The following is a 19,068-nucleotide window of genomic DNA, read 5'->3' on the forward strand; positions in this document are numbered from 1 at the left end:
CACGGGTGAGAGTTAATTAGTGCTATTGCTCCTAGGGAAAATGGCATTTTCAAAGGGCATACTGGAGGCCTCAAAGCTAAGAAAACCCAAAGGAATGAATCTCTACTGATAATTACTCAGTTACCCTGCATGGCTTACTCGACTTTTTAAAAGGTTAGACAGTTTCTAGTTCTAATCTAATCCTTGGCTACTTCATGAACTCAGAAGACTCAAAAACTTCTAGAAGTAGTAAAATCTCTAAGCAAATGTACAGACTCCAATGTGAACGTATTACTAGCTACTAAAAGCAACAACAACAACAAAACTCAGTTGTCACCACACCATAAGCAGAATCAGATGAAGGAAACAAGCCTATAAACTAGAACCAAGAGAGCCATGAAGGGGTGACAGCAAAAGGAAGGAACAGTCCAGATTCAGAAATGGGGAGTGGTTAAAACCAGGCACAGGCACGATTGCAAGGGAACCTGAAAACTGAAATTAAATCTGCCTCAGAGAGGAGGCCTGCTATATTCTTCCTGCTCACAATCCAAAGATTGGTTTCCTTGGTAATATTCCCAGGGTCTATAATGTAGCAATATACCAAACCTGGAGGTTTCTGAAACTTCAGCCTTAACAAGTAGCCTGTAGTTTTCTAGGAGGCTGCTCATTGAGTGAATAGAACAGTGCGAGGTGTGAGGAAACAAATCTACAGGTACAGCTTGTCTCAGGACAAAAGGATTACCTAGGAGCTTCTTAGCAGAATTTGCAGGACAGCACAGCCTGTAGAAACAGATCACAATATCAGTTCCTAGAAACAAAAGGAAGACCTACAGGAACACAACTGCTTAAAATTTAAGCCTTTCTTCTGTGTTCCCACAGCCCCCCTTGTGTTTCATCAATCACTTGTATTCCCAGTATATGACACAGAGCAGGAGTTCAATATATATTTGGTGAATGGGGCAAGGAGCCTAGGTCATATATTTTTCTGTATGGTTTGCACATAGTAAGTAATTACTAAATATTAATTGAATTTATTATGTTAAAATTGTTTAAAGTAGTTTTTCCTTCTTATTTCAAAGGCTCATTACAGAAAATATAGCCATGTAAAAGTAAGACCTATAAAAAGTCACCTATAAACTCACCATTCAGAGAAGGATCACCACTGCTAACTTTTCAGGATATATCCTTCCAAATATGTATATTCAAACTGCTCTTGAAAGATGGCATCACACTGTACATATTGTACATACTGCTTTACAACCAGTTTATTCAATTAATAATACATCATGATCATCTCTCTGTTATATGTAGCTATATTTCATTAAATAAATGTAACATGTCTACTTGAAAAATAATTCCTTGCTATTGGAAATCTAATCTAACTAATCTAACTTTTTGTTATTTCAAAAACTCCTTCCATGAATATTATAGTTATATCTTTACACACATTTTTAGTTATTTAGTGGGGCTGCCGAGTTGAAGGGCCTGTATGTTTTTAAGGTCCTAACGTATGCACCACTAAACTGTCCTAAAAATGTACCAATTAATCGGGCTCGGTGGCTCAGCCTGTAATCCTGCACTTTGGGAGGCTGAGGTGAGTGGATTGCCTGAGCCCGCAGGTTCGAGACCTGCCTGGGCAACTTGGCGAGACCTCATCTCTACAATAAGTCAAAAAAAATTAGCCGGGTGTGGTAGCGAACACCTGTAGTTCTAACTACTTGGAAGGCTGAGGCGGAAGGATCGACGGAGCCCAGCAGGTCGAGGCTGCAGTGGCCGGGAGCGTCCACTGCACTCCCATCTGGGTGACAGGGTGAGACTCCAACTCAAAAAAAAAAAAGAAAAGTACCAATTTACATCCAAACCAGCAAACTAGAAGAGTACTTGTTTCCCTGGATATTACACAATACAGTCATACATCACTTAATAACAGTGATAAGTTCTATAAAATGTGTAATTAGGCAATTTTGTCATTGTGTGAACATCATAGAGTGTACTTACACAAACCTAGATGGTATGAGCTGCTACTACACACCTAGGTTATATGGTATAGTCTATTGCTCCTAGGCTATAAACCTGTACAGCACATTACTGTACTGAATACTGTAGGCAATTGGAGTACAACGTATCTGTTTATCTAAACATAGAAGAGGTACAGTAAGAATACAGTATAAAAGGTTTTTTTTAAAAGTACACTAGAATAGAACATTTATCATGAATGAACCCTGCAGGACTGGAAGTTGCTCTGGTTGAGTCAGTGAATGAGTGTTGACTGAATGTGAAGGCCTAGAACATCACTGTACACTACTGCAGACTTTATAAACACTGTACACTTAGGCTACACTAAGTTTCTTTTAGAAATTTTTTTTTTTTGAGTTGGAGTCTCACTCTGTCGCCCAGACTGGAGTGCAGTGGCCACTCCCGGCCACTGAAGCCTTGACCCACTAGACACCGGCAATCCTTCCACCTCAGCCTTCCAAGTAGCCGGAATTACAGGCACGTGCTACCATGCCCGGCTGATTTTTTAATTTATTGTAGAGATGAGTTCTCACCAAGTTGTCCAGGTGGGTCTCGAACCCGCAGGCTCAGGCAATCCACTCACCTCAGCCTCCCAAAGTGCAGGATTACAGGCTGAGCCACCGAGCCCGGCTTAGAAATTTTTTTTTAATAATAATTTTAAACATAATTTTATTTTTAAAATTGTAAAAATAATTTAAATAAATTACCCTTAGCTTACTGTAACTTTTTTACTTTATAAACTTTTTCATTTTTTTTTTTTTTTTGAGTTGGAATCTCACTCTGTCACTCAGACTGGAGTGCAGTGGCCACTCCCAGTCATGGCAGCCTCGACCTGCTGGGCTCCAGTGATCCTTCCGCCTCAGCCTTCCAAGTAGCTGGAACTACAGGCGTGTGCTACCACGCCCGGCTCATTTTTTTTTTTTTTATTTATTGTAGAGATGGGGTCTCATCAAGTTGCCCAGGCGAGTCTCAAACCCGCAGGCTCAGGCAATCCACTCACCTCGGCCTCCCAAAGTGCTGGAATTACAGGCTGAGCCACCGAGCCCGGTCAACTTTTTAATTTTTTAACTGACTCTTGCATAACACTTAGCTTAAAGCACAAACACATTGTACAACCATACAAAAATTTTTCTTTTTATATCCTTATTTTTTATAAGCTTTTTTCCTATTTTCATTTTTTTTTAGTTTTTCTTACTTTTTAAACCATTTTTGTTAAAAACTAAGACACAAACACACACACATTAGCCTAGGCCTACACAGGGTCTGGCCATCAATATCACTGTCTTCTATCTCCACATCTTGTCCCCCTGGAAGGTCTTCAGGGGTAATAACACCCATGGAGCTGTCAGCTCCTATGATAACAATGCCTTCTTCTGGAATACATCCTGAAGGACCTGCCCGAGGCTGTTTACATTTAACTTTTTTTTATATAAGTAGAAGGAGTATACTTTAATAAGTACAGTAAATACATAAACCAGTAATACAGTCATTTATTATTGTTATCAAGTATTACATACTATATACATAAGTATATGTACTAATTCTTATGACTGGCAGCACAGTAGACTTGTTTACACCAGCATCACCATAAACATGTGAGTAATACATTGCGCTATGACATTATAACTACGATGTCACTGGGCAATAGAAATATTTCAGCTCCATTATAATCATACGAAACCACTGTCATATGCGCAGTCTATTGTTGACTGAAATATCATTATGCAGCACATGACTGTAGTTTAAATAACATTGTGCCATTAAAATCAAGTACAAGACAAAGATATTCACTATTACATCTACAACTGAACATTTTCTTATCTAATGTAATAAGAAAAAGAAAAAAATGAGTACTGGAAGGAGAGAGACAAAAATTACTTTTATATGATGATCATATGGTCAGCTACCAAGAGAATCAACTGAAAAAAATGAATAAAACTAATAAAAGAGCAAGGTATCTAGAAACAAGATTGGCAATAACCAATTTTTAAATGTCATGGAAAAGATCCCATTTATAATACAATAAAAAGCTTTATAATATCTTGTATTAAACTTAAAAAGAAAGATCTATATTAGAAATACTTATTTACACACACATCTACAGGAAGAGAGAGAGAGAAAAAGAGAGAGAGAGAAAGAAAATACTTCAGAGAAATACATAAGAAAAAACTAGAGTAACCAAAGAAACATATCACATACTAGAGTAACTGAAGAAACATACCACATACCTGGATGGAAAAAATATTACAAAGATTTCAGTTCTCCCTAAATTAATTAATAAATTCAGTGTTTCCAGTCAAAATCCTAAAAGGTTATTTTTGATAAGTGAATTCTAGAGTTGATATAAAATATGAGACTATTAAGAGCATATATCCTTTGACCCAGCAATTTATCTGAATGTATCTAATATATAAATTACATATAAATATCCTTCACACATATGTGCAAAGATACATGGACAAGGATATCCACTGCAACATTGTATTAACAAGAGTAGAAACAACTTTAAAATTCACTACTAGCAGGGCACTAGTTAAATAAACCAAGGTATATTTATATAAGTTAAAACTATACTTTGGGAGGCCAAGATGGGAGGATCACTTAAAACCAGGAGTTTGAGACCAGCTTGGATGACATAGCGAGACCCCCATCTTTACAACAAACAAACAAACAAAGACTATATAAACCTATATAGACTCTTTAAAAAATTAAGTAGATCTGTAAGTACTGATGTAGATTCTACATCATTGTAGAACAAGAGGGAGAGGGAGGGGAAGGGGAGAGGAAGGGGAAAGGAGGGGAGAGGAGAGGAGAGGAGGGGAGAGGAGGGGAGAGGAAGAAACAAAGCATCATGTAGAACAGTGTTTATAGTATGCTTCTATTTGAGAAAGAAAGGAGGGAAGGATGACACGCACACACAAGCACTCATGCTTGTATAGTCACAGAATATCTCTGGTAGGCCACAAAAGAAACTGGTAAGAGTGGGGACCTCTGAAAAACAAGGGGTCAGGAGTGAGAAATAAACTCATTTTCCACTACATACTCTTTTGTATTACTTGAACTTTTTTTGCTATATTCTCTCCCCCCACCCACAGGCTGGAATGCAGTAGGCATCTGACTTTTCAAAATAAAATTTTCTTGTCTTTTTGAAGTCATGTATACTGTTTTACTCATTATGAGTGTTAACAGAATCCTGGGTTTACCCTTATTCATTTCATTTTTTAATTTATTGTCTTGCATTTGGGTATTTTCATTTGACTCAAAAATGAAATAACATAAAAACTATATAGTGACATCTCCGTGACTCCCATTCCCTCCATTCTCCCCAACCATTAAGTAACTATTATCAGTTTCTTCCATAACTTACCAGAGTTGTTTCTCTATGCACACACAATCATATATATATATTCTTCTTGTCCTTGTTTTTCAGAGAGTTTACTATTATATACAAGGGGGGACCCAAAAAACCGGAATTATCTTTAGAGGGTGGGCCCCTTATAGTATAGGCTTTCCCCACTAGGTAAGTGTTTTAGGAACCCTTCATCAATAGTGTACCAGCTAGCATTGTTGTGAGAGACAATTTGTGAAAGAAATGCCCTGAGTTGCAGCAAACAGGTGACTGGTTCTTCCACCATGACAACATACCTGCCCATACCACCCTGAATGTTCAGCAGTTTTTTACCAAAAATGGCATGACCTCCATGACTCACCTCCCCCCAGGAACTTTTTGTTTGTTTGTTTCTTTGGATGAAAAAAGTCCTCAGAGGGAAAGTTTTGCCAATGTGGATGAGGTGAAACAAAAAACGGCAGAAGCACTAAAAGGCATCAAAATTGATGAGTTCAAAACTGTTTTGAGCAGTGGAAAAAGCATCTCAATAGGTGTATTACATCAAACAGTGAGTGCTTTGAAGGTGACTGAAGTTTAAACATGTACGAATAAATACACAATTTTTTATTTTAAAAATTCCATTTTTGGGGGTCCCCCTTGGTACATGATTCTGTACCTTGACAATATTTACGCTTGGTAACATATCTTAGAACTCAAATCACAAGCACTCCCCCACCAAAAAGAACAGATTAGACAGCTCCAAAATTAAAAACTCGTGTGCTTCAAAAGAAACCAACAAGAAAGTAAAAAGGGTCGGGCTCGATGGCTCGGCCTGTAATCTCAGCACTCTGGGAGGCCAAGGTGAGTGGATTGCCTGAGCCCATGGGTTCGAGATCCACCTGGGCAACTTGGCGAGACCTCGTCTCTACATTAAATTAAAAAAAAAAATTAACTGGGTGTGGTAGCGCATGCCTGTAGTTCTGGCTACTTGGAAGACCAAAGCGGAAGGATCACCAGAGCCCAGCAGGTGGAGGCTGCGGTGGCCGGGGGGCATGCCATTGCACTCCAGTCTGGGCAACAGAGTGAGACTCCAGCTCAAAAAAAAAAAAGGTAAAAAGACAGCTGGGCTCAGTGACTCACACTTGTAATCCCAGCACTTTCAGAGGCCGAAGTGAGAGGAGCCCAGGAGTTCAAGACCAGCCTGGGCAATATAGCAAGACCTTGATCTACAATAAATCCAAAAATTAGCAGGGTGTGGTTGTGCACTCCTGCAGTCCCAGCTACTTGCCCAGCAAGGAAGAAAAACTTTGCAAATCACATATCCAATAAGAGACATCTCTGGAATATAAAAGAACTCTTAAAACTCAATAATAAAAACCCAACCCAATTCAAAATGGCAAAGTTTCTAAACATACATTTCTCCAATAAAGATTTACAAGCAGTCAATAAGCATATGAAAACAATGCTCAACATCATTAGCCATTGGGAAAATGCAAACCACAATGAGCTGGGCACAGTGGCATGTATCTGTAGTCCCAGCTACAAAGTAGGCTGAGGCAGGAAGATCACTTGAGCCCAGGTGTTTGAGTTCAATCTGTGTAACAGAGCAAAACCCTGTCTCTTAACACACACACACACATACACACACACACACACACACACACACACACACACACACACACACATACACACACACACACACAATGAGATATCACTTCTCACCCACTAGGGTGGCTATAATAAAAAAAGACAGACAATAACAAGAGTTAACTGGGCATGGTGGCTCATGCCTGTAATCCCAGAATTTAGGAAGGCTGAGTCATGGGGACTTCTTGAGCCCAGGAGTTCAAGACCAGCCTCGGCAACATAGAAAGACTTTGTCTCTACAAAAAATTAAAAAATTAGCTGGGTGTGGTGGCATGTGCCTGTAGTTCCAGTTACTCGGAAGTCTAAGGTGGAAGGACTGCCTGGGCCCAGGAGGCCGAGGCTGTGGTGAGTAACGATCTTGTACTACTGTACTCCAGCCTGGGTGACAGTGAGATCCTGACTCAAAAAACAAAACAAAATTAAAAAAACGACAAGAAGAATTGGCAAGGATATGGAGAGATTGAAACCCTCACACACTACTGGTCAGAATGTAAATGGGGCAGTTCCTCAAAAGATTAAAAAAATTACCACATGACCCAGCAATTCTACTCCTAGGGAACTACTCAAAGAAATGAAAACATATGTTCACACAAAAACTTGCAGAAGAATGTTCACAGCTGCATTATCATAAGAGCTGAAAAATGGAAACAACTCAAATGTCCACCAACTGAAGAGTCGATAAATTAGGTCTATCCATATGCACACAATGAAATATTATTTCCTTGTATGACCATAAAAAGGCATGAAGTACTGACATGCTACAACATGGACAAACCTTGCAAACATTATACTAAGTAAAAGATGCTACATGCTAAGAACAAATATTATATGACTCAATTTATATGAAATGTCCAAAAAAGGGGCAAATCTATACAGACAGAAAGATGAGGGATTGCCTAGACCGAGATGGGATGGGGTAGGAACAGGAAGTAACTGTGAGAGGTACAGAGTTTCTTTTTGAGATGATGAAAATATTCTGGAATTAGATAGTGGTGATGGCTACACAAGTCTAAGAACATACCAAAACCCACAGATCTGTACACTTTAAATGGGTGAGTTGGCTGGTGTGGTGGCATGCACCTGTCAGTTCCAGCTACTCGGAGGCCAAGGTGGGAAGAGTTCAAGAAACCCAGTTATAGGCCAGCCTGGGCAACATAGCAAGACCATGTCTCTTAAAAAAGAGTGAATTGTATATAAATTATATCTCAATAGGCTGTTATTTAAAAAATAACATACCTTGGAGATCTTTCATTATCAGTACATAGAGAACATCTTCATTGTTTTTTTTTTCTTAGAAACAAGTTTATTTTCTGCAACCTTATTTCTGTGTTGCTTAAGAGCTTAAGACCACTCAGTGGTTGTCCCTACCCATTCAGTGGCCTGAGCAGTGGGAACTGCAGGCCAGTCTTCTGTGGCAGGCTGAGTGCTCCAGTCCTCAGTAGGAAACTGCTGAACTGGCACAGAGGGCACCTGCACACCTTCAGACCAGTCTGCAACCTCAGGCTGAGTAGCAGTGAACTCAGGAGGTGAAGCAATTCATTTACCCTGAAATTCTTCCTTGATCACAGCTTTTTCAGCAGCATCCTGCTCTTTCTTTTCAATTTCTTGAGGATCTCTGTAGAAGTAGAGATCAGGCATAACCTCCCACGGGTGTTCACGGGAGATAGTGCCACGCATGCGCAGAACTTCCTAAGCCAGCATCTACCACATCAAACCCACTGAGTGAGCTCCCTTATTGTTGCACAGGATGGCAATGTCCACACAGTGCAGAAGAGAGTCTATATTACACAGAGCAATGGTGGGCAGATTAACATAAGATGCCTCTGTGAGAGGCTGGTGGTCAGCCCTGGGATCAGTAACCACCAGCAGCCGGGGCTCCCAGAAGGCTGCCTGGATCTGGTTGGTGAAGGTTCCAGGAGTACAGCGGCCAGCAATAGGAGTGGCTCCAGTGGCAGCAGCAAACTTCAGCACAGCCCGCTGGCCAGTATTCCTGGAAGATACAACACTGACATCAGCAGGGTTTTCAATGGCAACAATGGCACGAGCTGCAAGCAGAAGCTTCTCCCATTTAAATCCTCTTCAGATTTATAATGTAGATGCCATCACTCTTCCTTTTATAGGTGTACTGTTCCATTTGGAAGTCAAAGTTGGTGCCACCTAAGTGGGTGCCTGCTGCAAGGAATTTGAGGACACCCTCCTCCTTCATTTGCAGGACGTCAAGGGCTCCAGACATTGTGAAAGTTTCCCTTTAAGTTACGATGGGAATTGAGAACAATGCCGAATGGACCCCTCTGCAGGTAGTGTGGAAAAGCCGAGAACATCTTCATTTTTTTTTATAGCAGCATGGTGTTCCATTGTCTGGATGTAGCATATATATATTGATTTGGCCAGTTCCCTATTGATGAACTTTTACAATATTTTATCTTTTGCTGTTAAAATATTGCAAGAGATAACTTTGTATATATTTCATTTTACATGTGTACAAGTATATCTGTAGGATGAAGCCTCAGGAATAGAATTACCAGGTCAAATGGTATATGTATGTATGTATATATATATATATTTGTAATTTTACTCTATATTGCTAATTTGCCTCCATAAGGATAGTACTAAATTTACATAGGATTAGTAATTTTTTAGAATTCACATTTCCCCACATTACCAAGAGTATGTTATCAAACTGTTATACTTTTGCCAATCTGAGATGTAAAAAGTGTCTCAGGGTACTTCTAATTTGCATTTCCTTTATTATGGAAGAGAGAGCATCCTCTCATGGTTCATAAATACATTTATAATATTTCCTTTTCATATACTCTGCTAGTTTTTCCTTTCCTTTTTTTTTTTGAGTTGGAGTCTCACTCTGTTGCCCAGACTGGAGTGCAGTGGCCGCTCCCGGCCACCGCAGCCTCGACCTGCTGGGCTCCGGCGATCCTTCCGCCTCAGCCTTCCAAGTAGCCAGAATTACAGGCATGCGCTACCACGCCCGGCTGATTTTTTGATTTATTGTAGAGATGAGGTCTCGCTGCCCAGGTGGGTCTCGAACCCGTGGGCTCAGGCAATCCACTCACCTCAGCCTCCCAAAGGCACAGGATTACAGGTTGAGCCACCGAGCCCGGCCTACTCTGCTAATTTTTCTATTGGGTTGTTGTAATTTTTTAGTTGATTTCTAGGTGTTTGTTCTAGATCAAGGAAAAAAGTCTTTGTGATATAAACCACAATTTTTTTTTCCAGTTTGTATGTTATTTCCTGTCTTTTCTTATGGTGCTTTTAATCATGTACAAATTACTTGTATTTTCAATAGTTTTATTGAACTATAATTTACATACCATATAGCTCAACCATTTATACAGTTCAGTGATTTTTCATATATCCACAGATTTGTGCATCTATCACCACAATAAATTTTGGGCCATTTTCATTAGACCAAGAAGATACCATGTACCCCTTTGCAGTCATGCCCCATTTCTCCCCAAAGTGCCACCTCTAACTCTAGGCAACCACAAATCTACTTTCTGTTTCTACAGATTTGCCTATTCTAGACATTTCCTATAAATGGAATCATGTAATATGTGGTCTTTTGTGTCTAGTTTATGGATACCAGACCATTATAAATGATTTGCAAATATTTTTTCCGATCCTGTGGCTCTTTTCACCTTCTCAATGGTATCATTCACAAAACAAACATTTTTGATAATTTTTTTTTTGGTCCTAGGGCTTTTTGTGTCATATCTAAAAAGGCTTTGCCTAACCTACAGCCATAAAAATTTTAAATCTCAACCAGGCTTAGTGACTCACACCTGTAATCCCAGCAATTTGGGAGTCAAAGGCAGGAAGACTGCTTGAGCCCAGGAGTTCCAGACCAGCCTAGGCAACATAGTAAGACCTCATCTCTACAAAAACTTAAAAAATTAGTCAGGCATGGTGGTGTGTGCCTGTAGTCTCAGCTACTCTGGTGGCTGAGGTGGGAGGATCATGAGCCCAGGGGGTCAAAGCTGTGGTGAGCCATAATCATGCCACTGTACTCTAGTCTGGGCAACAGAGTGAAACTCCAACACACACACACACACACACACACACACACAATTTAAATCTCCTGTGTTTTCTTCTAAGAGTTTTGTAGTTTCATTTCTTACATTTAGTTCTATAATACAACTTGAATTCATTTCTGTGTATAGTATAATGAAGGGAGAAGTTATTTTAATGTAATCAATTTTAACAACCTTTTATTATATGGCTTCTGAATTTTCACTGCCAGAAAGGGCTTCTGCACTTCAAGATTATAAAGACATTATATGATTCCCTAGGTTGTATTTATGGCTTCCCTGTTTTACATTTAAATCTTTGACCTGTTTGTAACTTATCCTGGTTTACAGTGTGCGATATGGACTCAACTTTTATTTTTTTCACCATGGCTATACAGTTGTCTACAATTGTTTATTGAATAGTCCATCTCTGGTTTCAGATGCCATCTTTATCATACATTAAAAAACTTTTTAAAACAGTATAATAAAAATAAAGGACAGATGGAAGAGTATGCAAAAACAGACAAGGAAATAAGAATGTGAAAACATCTGGATTTGATGCTTTTGAGTGGGAGAAGCTCTTTGACAACTTAATTTTTTTCCATGGTTCCTGGTCTATTTAGGTTTATTATATCTTCTGGAATTAACATAAGCTATTTGCATTTTCCCAGAAAAATCACCCATTTCATCTAGATTTTCAAATGTATTTGGAGGGAGCTGTACAAAGTATTTTCTTATAATTTAAACAAATTTTCATATTTGTTATGTACTTTTCCCCATTTAAGACTTTATATTTTTGTAGCTTGCTCCTTTATATTCTTGATTAGGTTTGTTTATCTTTTTTTCTTCCAATAGCACATTCTTTTTTACTTGTTAGGTCTATGGGTCTTTCATTTTGTAAGTCATTAACTTATAATGTTTTCTCATTATTGACTTCTTCCTTCAGTTTCCTGTATGTTTATTGTTCTTTTTCTAGCCCGTTGACTTGAAAGCTCAATTCATTTATTTTTTATATTGACAAATAATAATCATATATATTTACTTTTAATTCTCACTTACATCACTTAGGTATATCATCTGTACTGTATACATGCCTATGTTGTTCGAATGTTACAAATAAATTATATTACTTATGTGAGAGAGAGAGAGGGAGAGAGACAGAGACAGAGACAGAGAGAGAAAGAGAGAAAATTACATATAGAAAACATTTCAAAATCAAAAGAGCTGACCAGGGCCAAAACCAGAGTGAAGTGAGAGGTACTCACATTGGGTGCAAAATTTAACAGGATGTCAAAAACCTCAGTAAACAAGACAAATAATATGTTGATGCAAAATTTTTGAAAACTGCAGTCTTTAGGCTAGTCATCTGCTTTGATAAATAAAATTTCATCAGCTGTGGCTCATGCCTGTAATCCCAACACTTTGGGAAGCCAAGGTGGGAGGATCGCTTGAGTCCAGGAGTTCAAGACCAGCCTGGGCAACAAAAGGAGACCTCATCTCTACTAAAAATAGAAACAAATTAACCATGTAAGGTAATGCGTACCTGTAGTTCCAACTGCTTGGGAGGCTGAGGCAGGAGGACTGATTGAGCCCAGGAGTTCGAGGTTGTGGTGAGCTATGAGCCTGCCACTGTACTCCAGCCTGGACAACAGAGTGAAACCCTGTCTCAATCAATCGATCAATAAAGTTTTACTGAAACCAAAGCTAGAATATAGGGTAAAGCAGTGATGCAGGGGCAGATCTCACTTTTAAAATAATTTTTAAAATATTTTGTTTATTGTGAATTTTGAAGATTTTTATTTTTTAAAATATTGCCTTAAGAATGTATCTTGGTTACTGAGATTTCTGGCACCCTCTTAAGTTTTGCACCTGAACTGAGTACCTGATTTGCCTCACCCTAGACCTGGCCCTATAATTGACTGTTAAAGGTGGTATAATATTTTTTTGTTTCTTTACACTTCTTTGCAGCTTCCAAATTGTGCATAATGAACATGGATTACTTTGAAAATCGGAAAAAAATAATTTAAAAAAGAAATCAAGACTCACTCAATGATGTTCCTTGTGGTTTCACCATGGAGCTTGCAGAAGATAAAAACTAATGTGTGGATGGCCCTGCAGTTTCAAATGTCTTGAACCACCTTGTAATCTGATCAAAAAAACACCTTGCTACTAATATAATTAAACCATCATGGACCCAATTTTCTCTTTTTTTTCTTTCATAATTGAGTTTATTGGTTGTGTTGAGGATCAGTACACAGACATTTCAATTTGTACACAGCTCTTAACATACGTACCAAAAATCAAAAAAGCCATGTATTGTTATTTTTAAAAGTTATTCCAGTGACTTTCTAGCTTAAAATTTGGAGGTAAATTTTCCTTAAGAGGATATCAAGTACCAGTATCTTCAAATGTTGATAAGCTGCTACATACATTTCACCAATTCACAATTTATCATATACATAACATACTCAATTTTTCAATCTTTCACAACACATTAACAAAGTTATCAGGAAAACAAGACTACTACGACCAAAGATGTTACAGAGTGCACACAATTCTGATAGGGAGAGCCATGATCAAGGAGTGGTTTTCTTTAGGAAACAATTCTACTAAAAAACAACATGGGAATAGAAGTAATTTTAAATGTTCAAGACATTAAATGCAGGACTGTGATCCATATTGCCACTTAGTATACTTTGCATTATAGGATATAAAAACTAACCCCCCATCTATGGAATGTTAAGCTGATACCCAAGACAGTCAAAGCCTCCTGTAATTCAATATCCCACACTATTTTCTGGTCGTACCAAAAAATAAACAACCAGCAAATGATTTCACCTCTTAAAAAAAAGCATTTACACTTAAAAAATGGGATGAGGTGGGATTCCCTGCTTCTTAAAAATGTTTCTAGAGCTACTAAAAAACTTGCATTTATAAAATAGTTGATAAAAAATATTCCTCTGGATTGTACAAGAAGGGAGACAGGGACCACTGATAAGACATGGGATATGATATTATTCAGGCTTGGCTTCTTTCTCTCCTGCTTCATCAGAGGCTGGATTCTCCTCGGTTTTAGTTTCTCCATTTTCTGCAGAACTCTTCTTTAGTTTCTTGGTTAGCCACTTCAGCCTGCTTTCCTTCGCTCCCCTTTTCCCTTTTGCTTGTACTTTTTTGTCTGAAGATTTATCTTTTCCCGCCGCCTTTTTTGGCTTTGCTTCCACTTTTGCAGGAGCAGGTTTAGCCAACAACCGTGCTGATCTCCTCTTGGGCTCCTCCTTCGCCACCCCCTCGGTGGAGCTGACCTTCCTCTTGGGCATCTTGACAGCGGCAGGGTACGGACCGGGTGCCTACAGGCAGCTGCACGGAGAGACTTCGCGAAGATGGGCTGCTGGACCACTACCCTCAATTTTCACGAACTCCCAACTGACTAGAACCTAGGATTGGTTAAGAAGAGAAGAGGGGGCTGGGCACAGTGGCTTATGCCTGTGATCCCACCACTTTGGGGGGCTAAGGCACAAGGATCACTTGAGACAGGCATTTGAGACCAGCCTGGGAAACCCAGTGAGACCCCTTCTCTACAAAACTTTTTTAAAAATTAGAGGTGTGGTGGCCAGTGCCTATGGTCCTAGCTACTCAGGAGGCTGAGGCAGGAGGATCAGCAGAGCCCAGGAGGTCCAGGCTTTGGTAAGCTGTGATCATGCCACTACACTCCAGCCTGGGTGACAGAGCAAGATCTTGTCTCAAAACATTTAAAAAAAAAATGGAATAGAGGAGAAGCAGGTTCAGGGCCAGCCCACTGGGAGCAGACTTAGCATGGTGTAGGAATGAAGAACCAAAGCTGGTGGATTTCACTGGGAACATTCAACTAGCTATTCATCCTTATGCAGTCCAGCAGGGGCTAGGTTCACCACAGCAATGATTAACTGCCCATCTCCCTTTGACGTTAGCAGCCATGGCAAAATCTTCTCTGCTTGACCAGTGTGAAATTCACAGTGGAAGAGAGGCCTACATAACTCAAGCCTAGCAGTAGAGGGAAGTTTCACCTTTACAGAAATAGACAGGAGCAAGGGCTCTACCATCTTCCCTTTGGATCTAGCATACCTCCAAATAACAATGACAGAAAAACTTTTGGACCTGCTTCATTTTTTCCAAAGTACCTTCCCTTGGAATATATCAGTAAGCCTTTCAGCTTGAGAGACTGGTGTTATTTTACAAGTTAACGACTCACGTGGCATGTAAGTACCTATACCAAGAAGAAAACCTTGACTTTTACTCAAGTGCTCTTCCTGCTATATCAGTTGTTTTCACAGTGCCTCAGGAGCTGTCTAGAGGTGGGGTAGTGGGGACAAAATGACATGTTTTCTATATTGCAGTTTGGCATAAGAGTTTGAAGAAGGCTGGGCGTGGTGGCTCAAGCCTGCAATCCCAGCACTTTGTGAGGCTGAGGTGAGGGGATTGCCTGAGCCCACGGGTTTGAGAACAGTCTGGGCAACTTGGCGAGACCTCATCTCTACAATAAATAAAAAAAATCAGCTGGGCATGGTTGTGTGCGCCTGTAGTTCCAGCTACTTGGAAGGCTGAGGCAGAAGGATCGCCTGAGCCCAGCAGGTCAACACTGGGGTGGCTGTGAGCATGCCACTGCACTATAGCCTGGACAACAGACTGAGATTCCAACTCAAAAAAAAAAAAAAGAGTTTGAAGAAAAGGTTTTATTGCTGAAAATATCGGTTTGAAACCTATAGTATTATGCTAGGCTACCTCATGAGTCCAATGTCAGGAAGGCTCTTCTTCTATTCTATCTAAAGTTTTCCCACGTCCCTTCTTATCAGCTAGACTTGTTCCTTCCCTGGGGCTTCTCTTCTGGATGGCGGGGTGTGGGGGGGGAGATTAGATATTGAGATCTTTTCCAGAAAACCATCCAGGTCCAACTCTGACCACTCTAGAACCCTCTCTCTTCCTCCCTGTGGTTGAGGATACAGTATTTGCCCTTTCCCACAAACCTTTTCCATAACCCAGAAACAACTGCATCCCTTATTTTCTCCCCAGACTATAAGCTGTGCACCATTGAATGCTGCAGTCCACCTGACATCCTCTACTGCCTGCTTCACCAACTCAATCCCAAGGGTCTGGGATGTATGCTGAGCCAGAGAAAGGCTGATCACACCTAGGAAAGTAAGAGAGAATAAGAGGAGGGCGTTTTAGAGTTTTAAACCAACAAAATTATGCCTGCATCACAATCACTACCGCTCCCCACTCATGCTTGCAAGCTTCAGGGGCCCTGAGAGCTAAGCAGCATGAAGATTCTGCCCTGGGCTGCCACTTGCCAGTTCCACAGCAGATATCAAGGAGGATCAGAGTTCACTCCGCTCAGCTCCCTCACAGTCCAATACAGCATCTCTGCACCAGTAGTGTTAATCTGGAAAAAGGCACCTGGAGAGATGCGGATCTTTAAACCCAGGAGATCCTCAAAGATATGGGGTTCCCCAAATAGGAGATGATAAGGGGACTGCTGATGGCTGCAACGGGTCACGGTGCTGGAAAAGAATAAAAGAAGAAAGCATCTTGGAATGGCAGACCATTCCATCTTTAGTGGTTGGTTGAAAGGAAAGGTGCCATTATCTCAACTAGGAGACACAGGTTCCTTGCCATGGTCCTGTGAGCTCTGCAGGAGTTTCCCTCTCAGGGGATGGAAGCTCATGCAGACACTCTCTCATCTACATTCTGGCCTGGGTTCCAAGACCTGGCTGGTATACAAGGGCCAGAACCACTTAGTCCAGATCTTCCACTATCAATCAGCAGCCCTGCCTCAGCAATCCACAAACTAAGACTCTGGCAAACCTTCAGGCTTCTACTTGCTGTTTGGCTGTTTATCTTTCCTGGAAGTAAAGTGAGGTCAAGTCACAAGGGCCTTTGATGAAAAATTCCTTTACAGTCTCCTTCTGAACACGGAGCTCCTCCTGCCTAGACCACAAAGTCAGTAGTCACGCAGACTCATCTCTGACAAATTTTCTCTCCAAGTAATCGGCCCTGCAGTATTCAGACAAGAAAACACATTTCTACATTTCCCTGATCCTATTATAAATAACATTTAACATAAAGCAATGTTCTTTAAGCCAAAAATAAAAAACATATTATTTTCACATCTCAGTAGAGGCGCTCCTTTTCTTATCAACTTTTGACAAATCCTGTACTATAGAATTGGCACTTTCTCTAGTTTCAACCTCTAATAATTCTATAAAGTGTGAAAGTTATTCTTGTTGTAAATAAGGAGCTAAACTAAGTTTCTGTCCCATCACAAAGAGGCAACAACCTTTCTTTTTTTTAAGACCAGTATTTATTGAGAGGACAGAAAAGCTCCCACAGTGGGAGGGACCCAAGGGGGTAGCCCGGCAATAACCTTTCAATTTACTTTATACTTCTCCACCAGGCATTCCAACCACCCACCCAAACACCACCTCAGAAGACATGAATCCTAGGAGAAAAGAAAGAGGGGGCACAGGCAGGGCTCAGTGGCTCTGCTTGTAATCCCAGTACTTTGGGAGGCCGAGGCAAATAGATTGCCTGAGCCCACGGGTTCGAGACCAGCCCAGGCAACTTGGCAAGACCTCGTATCTACAATAAAATAAAAAATAGCCGGGTGTGGTAGCATGCGTCTGTAGTTCCGGCTACTCAGAAGGCTGAGATGGAAGGATTGCTGGAGCTCAGGTCAACGCTGGGGTGGTCATGAGCGTGTGTCCCACTTCACTCCAGCCTGGGCAAAGGAGTGAGCCTCCAACTCAAAATAAATAAATAAATAAAGGTGGTTGGGGGGAGCACAGAAGAAAATGAGCATGGTAGCTAAACACTTTTTTTTAAAATTCTGAACATTTAAAAATTCTTATATCCAGCTGAACATAGTAGCTTACACCTATAATCTCAGCACTTTGGGAGGCTAGGGCAGAAGGATTGCTTGAGCCCAGGAATTGGGATCAGCCTGGGCAATTTATAAGACCTCATCTCTACAAAAAAAAAAAAAAAAAAAATTAGCTGGGCACAGTGGTGCGCTCCTACAATCCCAGCTACTTGGAGCCTGAGGTGGAAGGATCGTCTAAGCCCAGGAGGTCAAGGCTGCAGTGAGCTGTGATGGTGCTACTGTGCTCCAGCCAGGGCAACACAGTGAGATCCCGACTTAAAATTTTTTTTTATATATATCACTACAGAGAGCCTAAGCATGAGCTTGATACAAGGATATTTCACAATAACCCATGTAGGAACTATAGAGCTAAAAATGCCAGACCAGGAATTAAAGGGCCTGAATTTAAATCCTACTTTGCTGTTTACTGGCTCTTTAACCTTGGGTATTTCTAAGCCTCCATTTGCTCATCTATAAAATGAGAGTGACAACACCTCTCCTCCTGCCTACTACACAAGTTGGGTAAAATGATCACATAAGTATAGAAATGTTTTATCATGGTAATATCTGGAAGCTCTAAATCCAATGCAAATGCAAAGAATTATTTGGGCTATGAAATTCTGACATCCTAATCTCCACTCAACTCGCTTTTGGATTCAGAAAAGCACCTACTACTGTGGGCAAAATTCTTGTGAAAACACTTGGGAGTCATCACATGATAATTAACTTGGTAACCTAGCCACACTGTCTGTAATTTGATTATGCCAGCTGTATGGTTAAATAGCATCCTTGCCATCTTCTCCTCCTAATCCCCAACTCCTTTCCTCAATCAACACAAATATTCTATGGATGTATAGTTTATGCTATCTACCCTGAATCTTCCAAAAACCAATTACAGCATAGTAATAGTTAGGTCACTATAGTAGCTGCCCCTTATCATCCTGTGAAGCTCACTTGACTTAATTTCTGGGGATGGAAAGTGATAATAGCCATTGTGTCCCCTTGGCTATTGGTGTGGACTGTGAGCTCACACCAGTATCCACCTTCATGAAACAGAAAGCAGGGCTCCACTGGAGACTGTCGAAGTAATACTTCATAGTACTAGGAAGAAAATAGTATATCAATCCCCCTACTGGGAATATACCCTGAAGAACACAAATCACTCTATAAAAAAGATACCTGCA

At 40.3% G+C, this 19,068-nt stretch overlaps 1 protein-coding gene and 2 pseudogenes across 3 annotated transcripts in view; all 3 read right to left on the reverse strand.

Moving 5' to 3' along the window:
• Nucleotides 1-488: 488 nt before the first annotated feature.
• Nucleotides 489-19,068, reverse strand: part of TRMT2B (tRNA methyltransferase 2 homolog B) — a 34,797-nt gene continuing 16,217 nt past the window's right edge. The window contains 8 exon segments of the mRNA XM_021713262.1: nt 489-759; nt 13,039-13,138; nt 14,852-14,984; nt 16,044-16,156; nt 16,317-16,342; nt 16,344-16,528; nt 16,866-16,949; nt 18,839-18,985. Coding sequence (XP_021568937.1) covers nt 489-759; nt 13,039-13,138; nt 14,852-14,984; nt 16,044-16,156; nt 16,317-16,342; nt 16,344-16,528; nt 16,866-16,949; nt 18,839-18,985 — 1,059 coding nt within the window.
• On the reverse strand, nt 8,312-9,203 carry LOC110595784 (annotated as a pseudogene). The gene has a single exon (XR_002482064.1). The product of XR_002482064.1 is annotated as a 40S ribosomal protein SA pseudogene (transcript).
• Nucleotides 13,313-14,309, reverse strand: LOC110595785 (annotated as a pseudogene). Its single transcript, XR_002482065.1, has one exon. The product of XR_002482065.1 is annotated as a non-histone chromosomal protein HMG-14 pseudogene (transcript).

This window comes from Carlito syrichta, unplaced genomic scaffold (assembly GCF_000164805.1).
Source record: "Carlito syrichta isolate Samal-C Ts95f unplaced genomic scaffold, Tarsius_syrichta-2.0.1 Scaffold304388, whole genome shotgun sequence".
Lineage (NCBI taxonomy): Eukaryota > Metazoa > Chordata > Mammalia > Primates > Tarsiidae > Carlito > Carlito syrichta.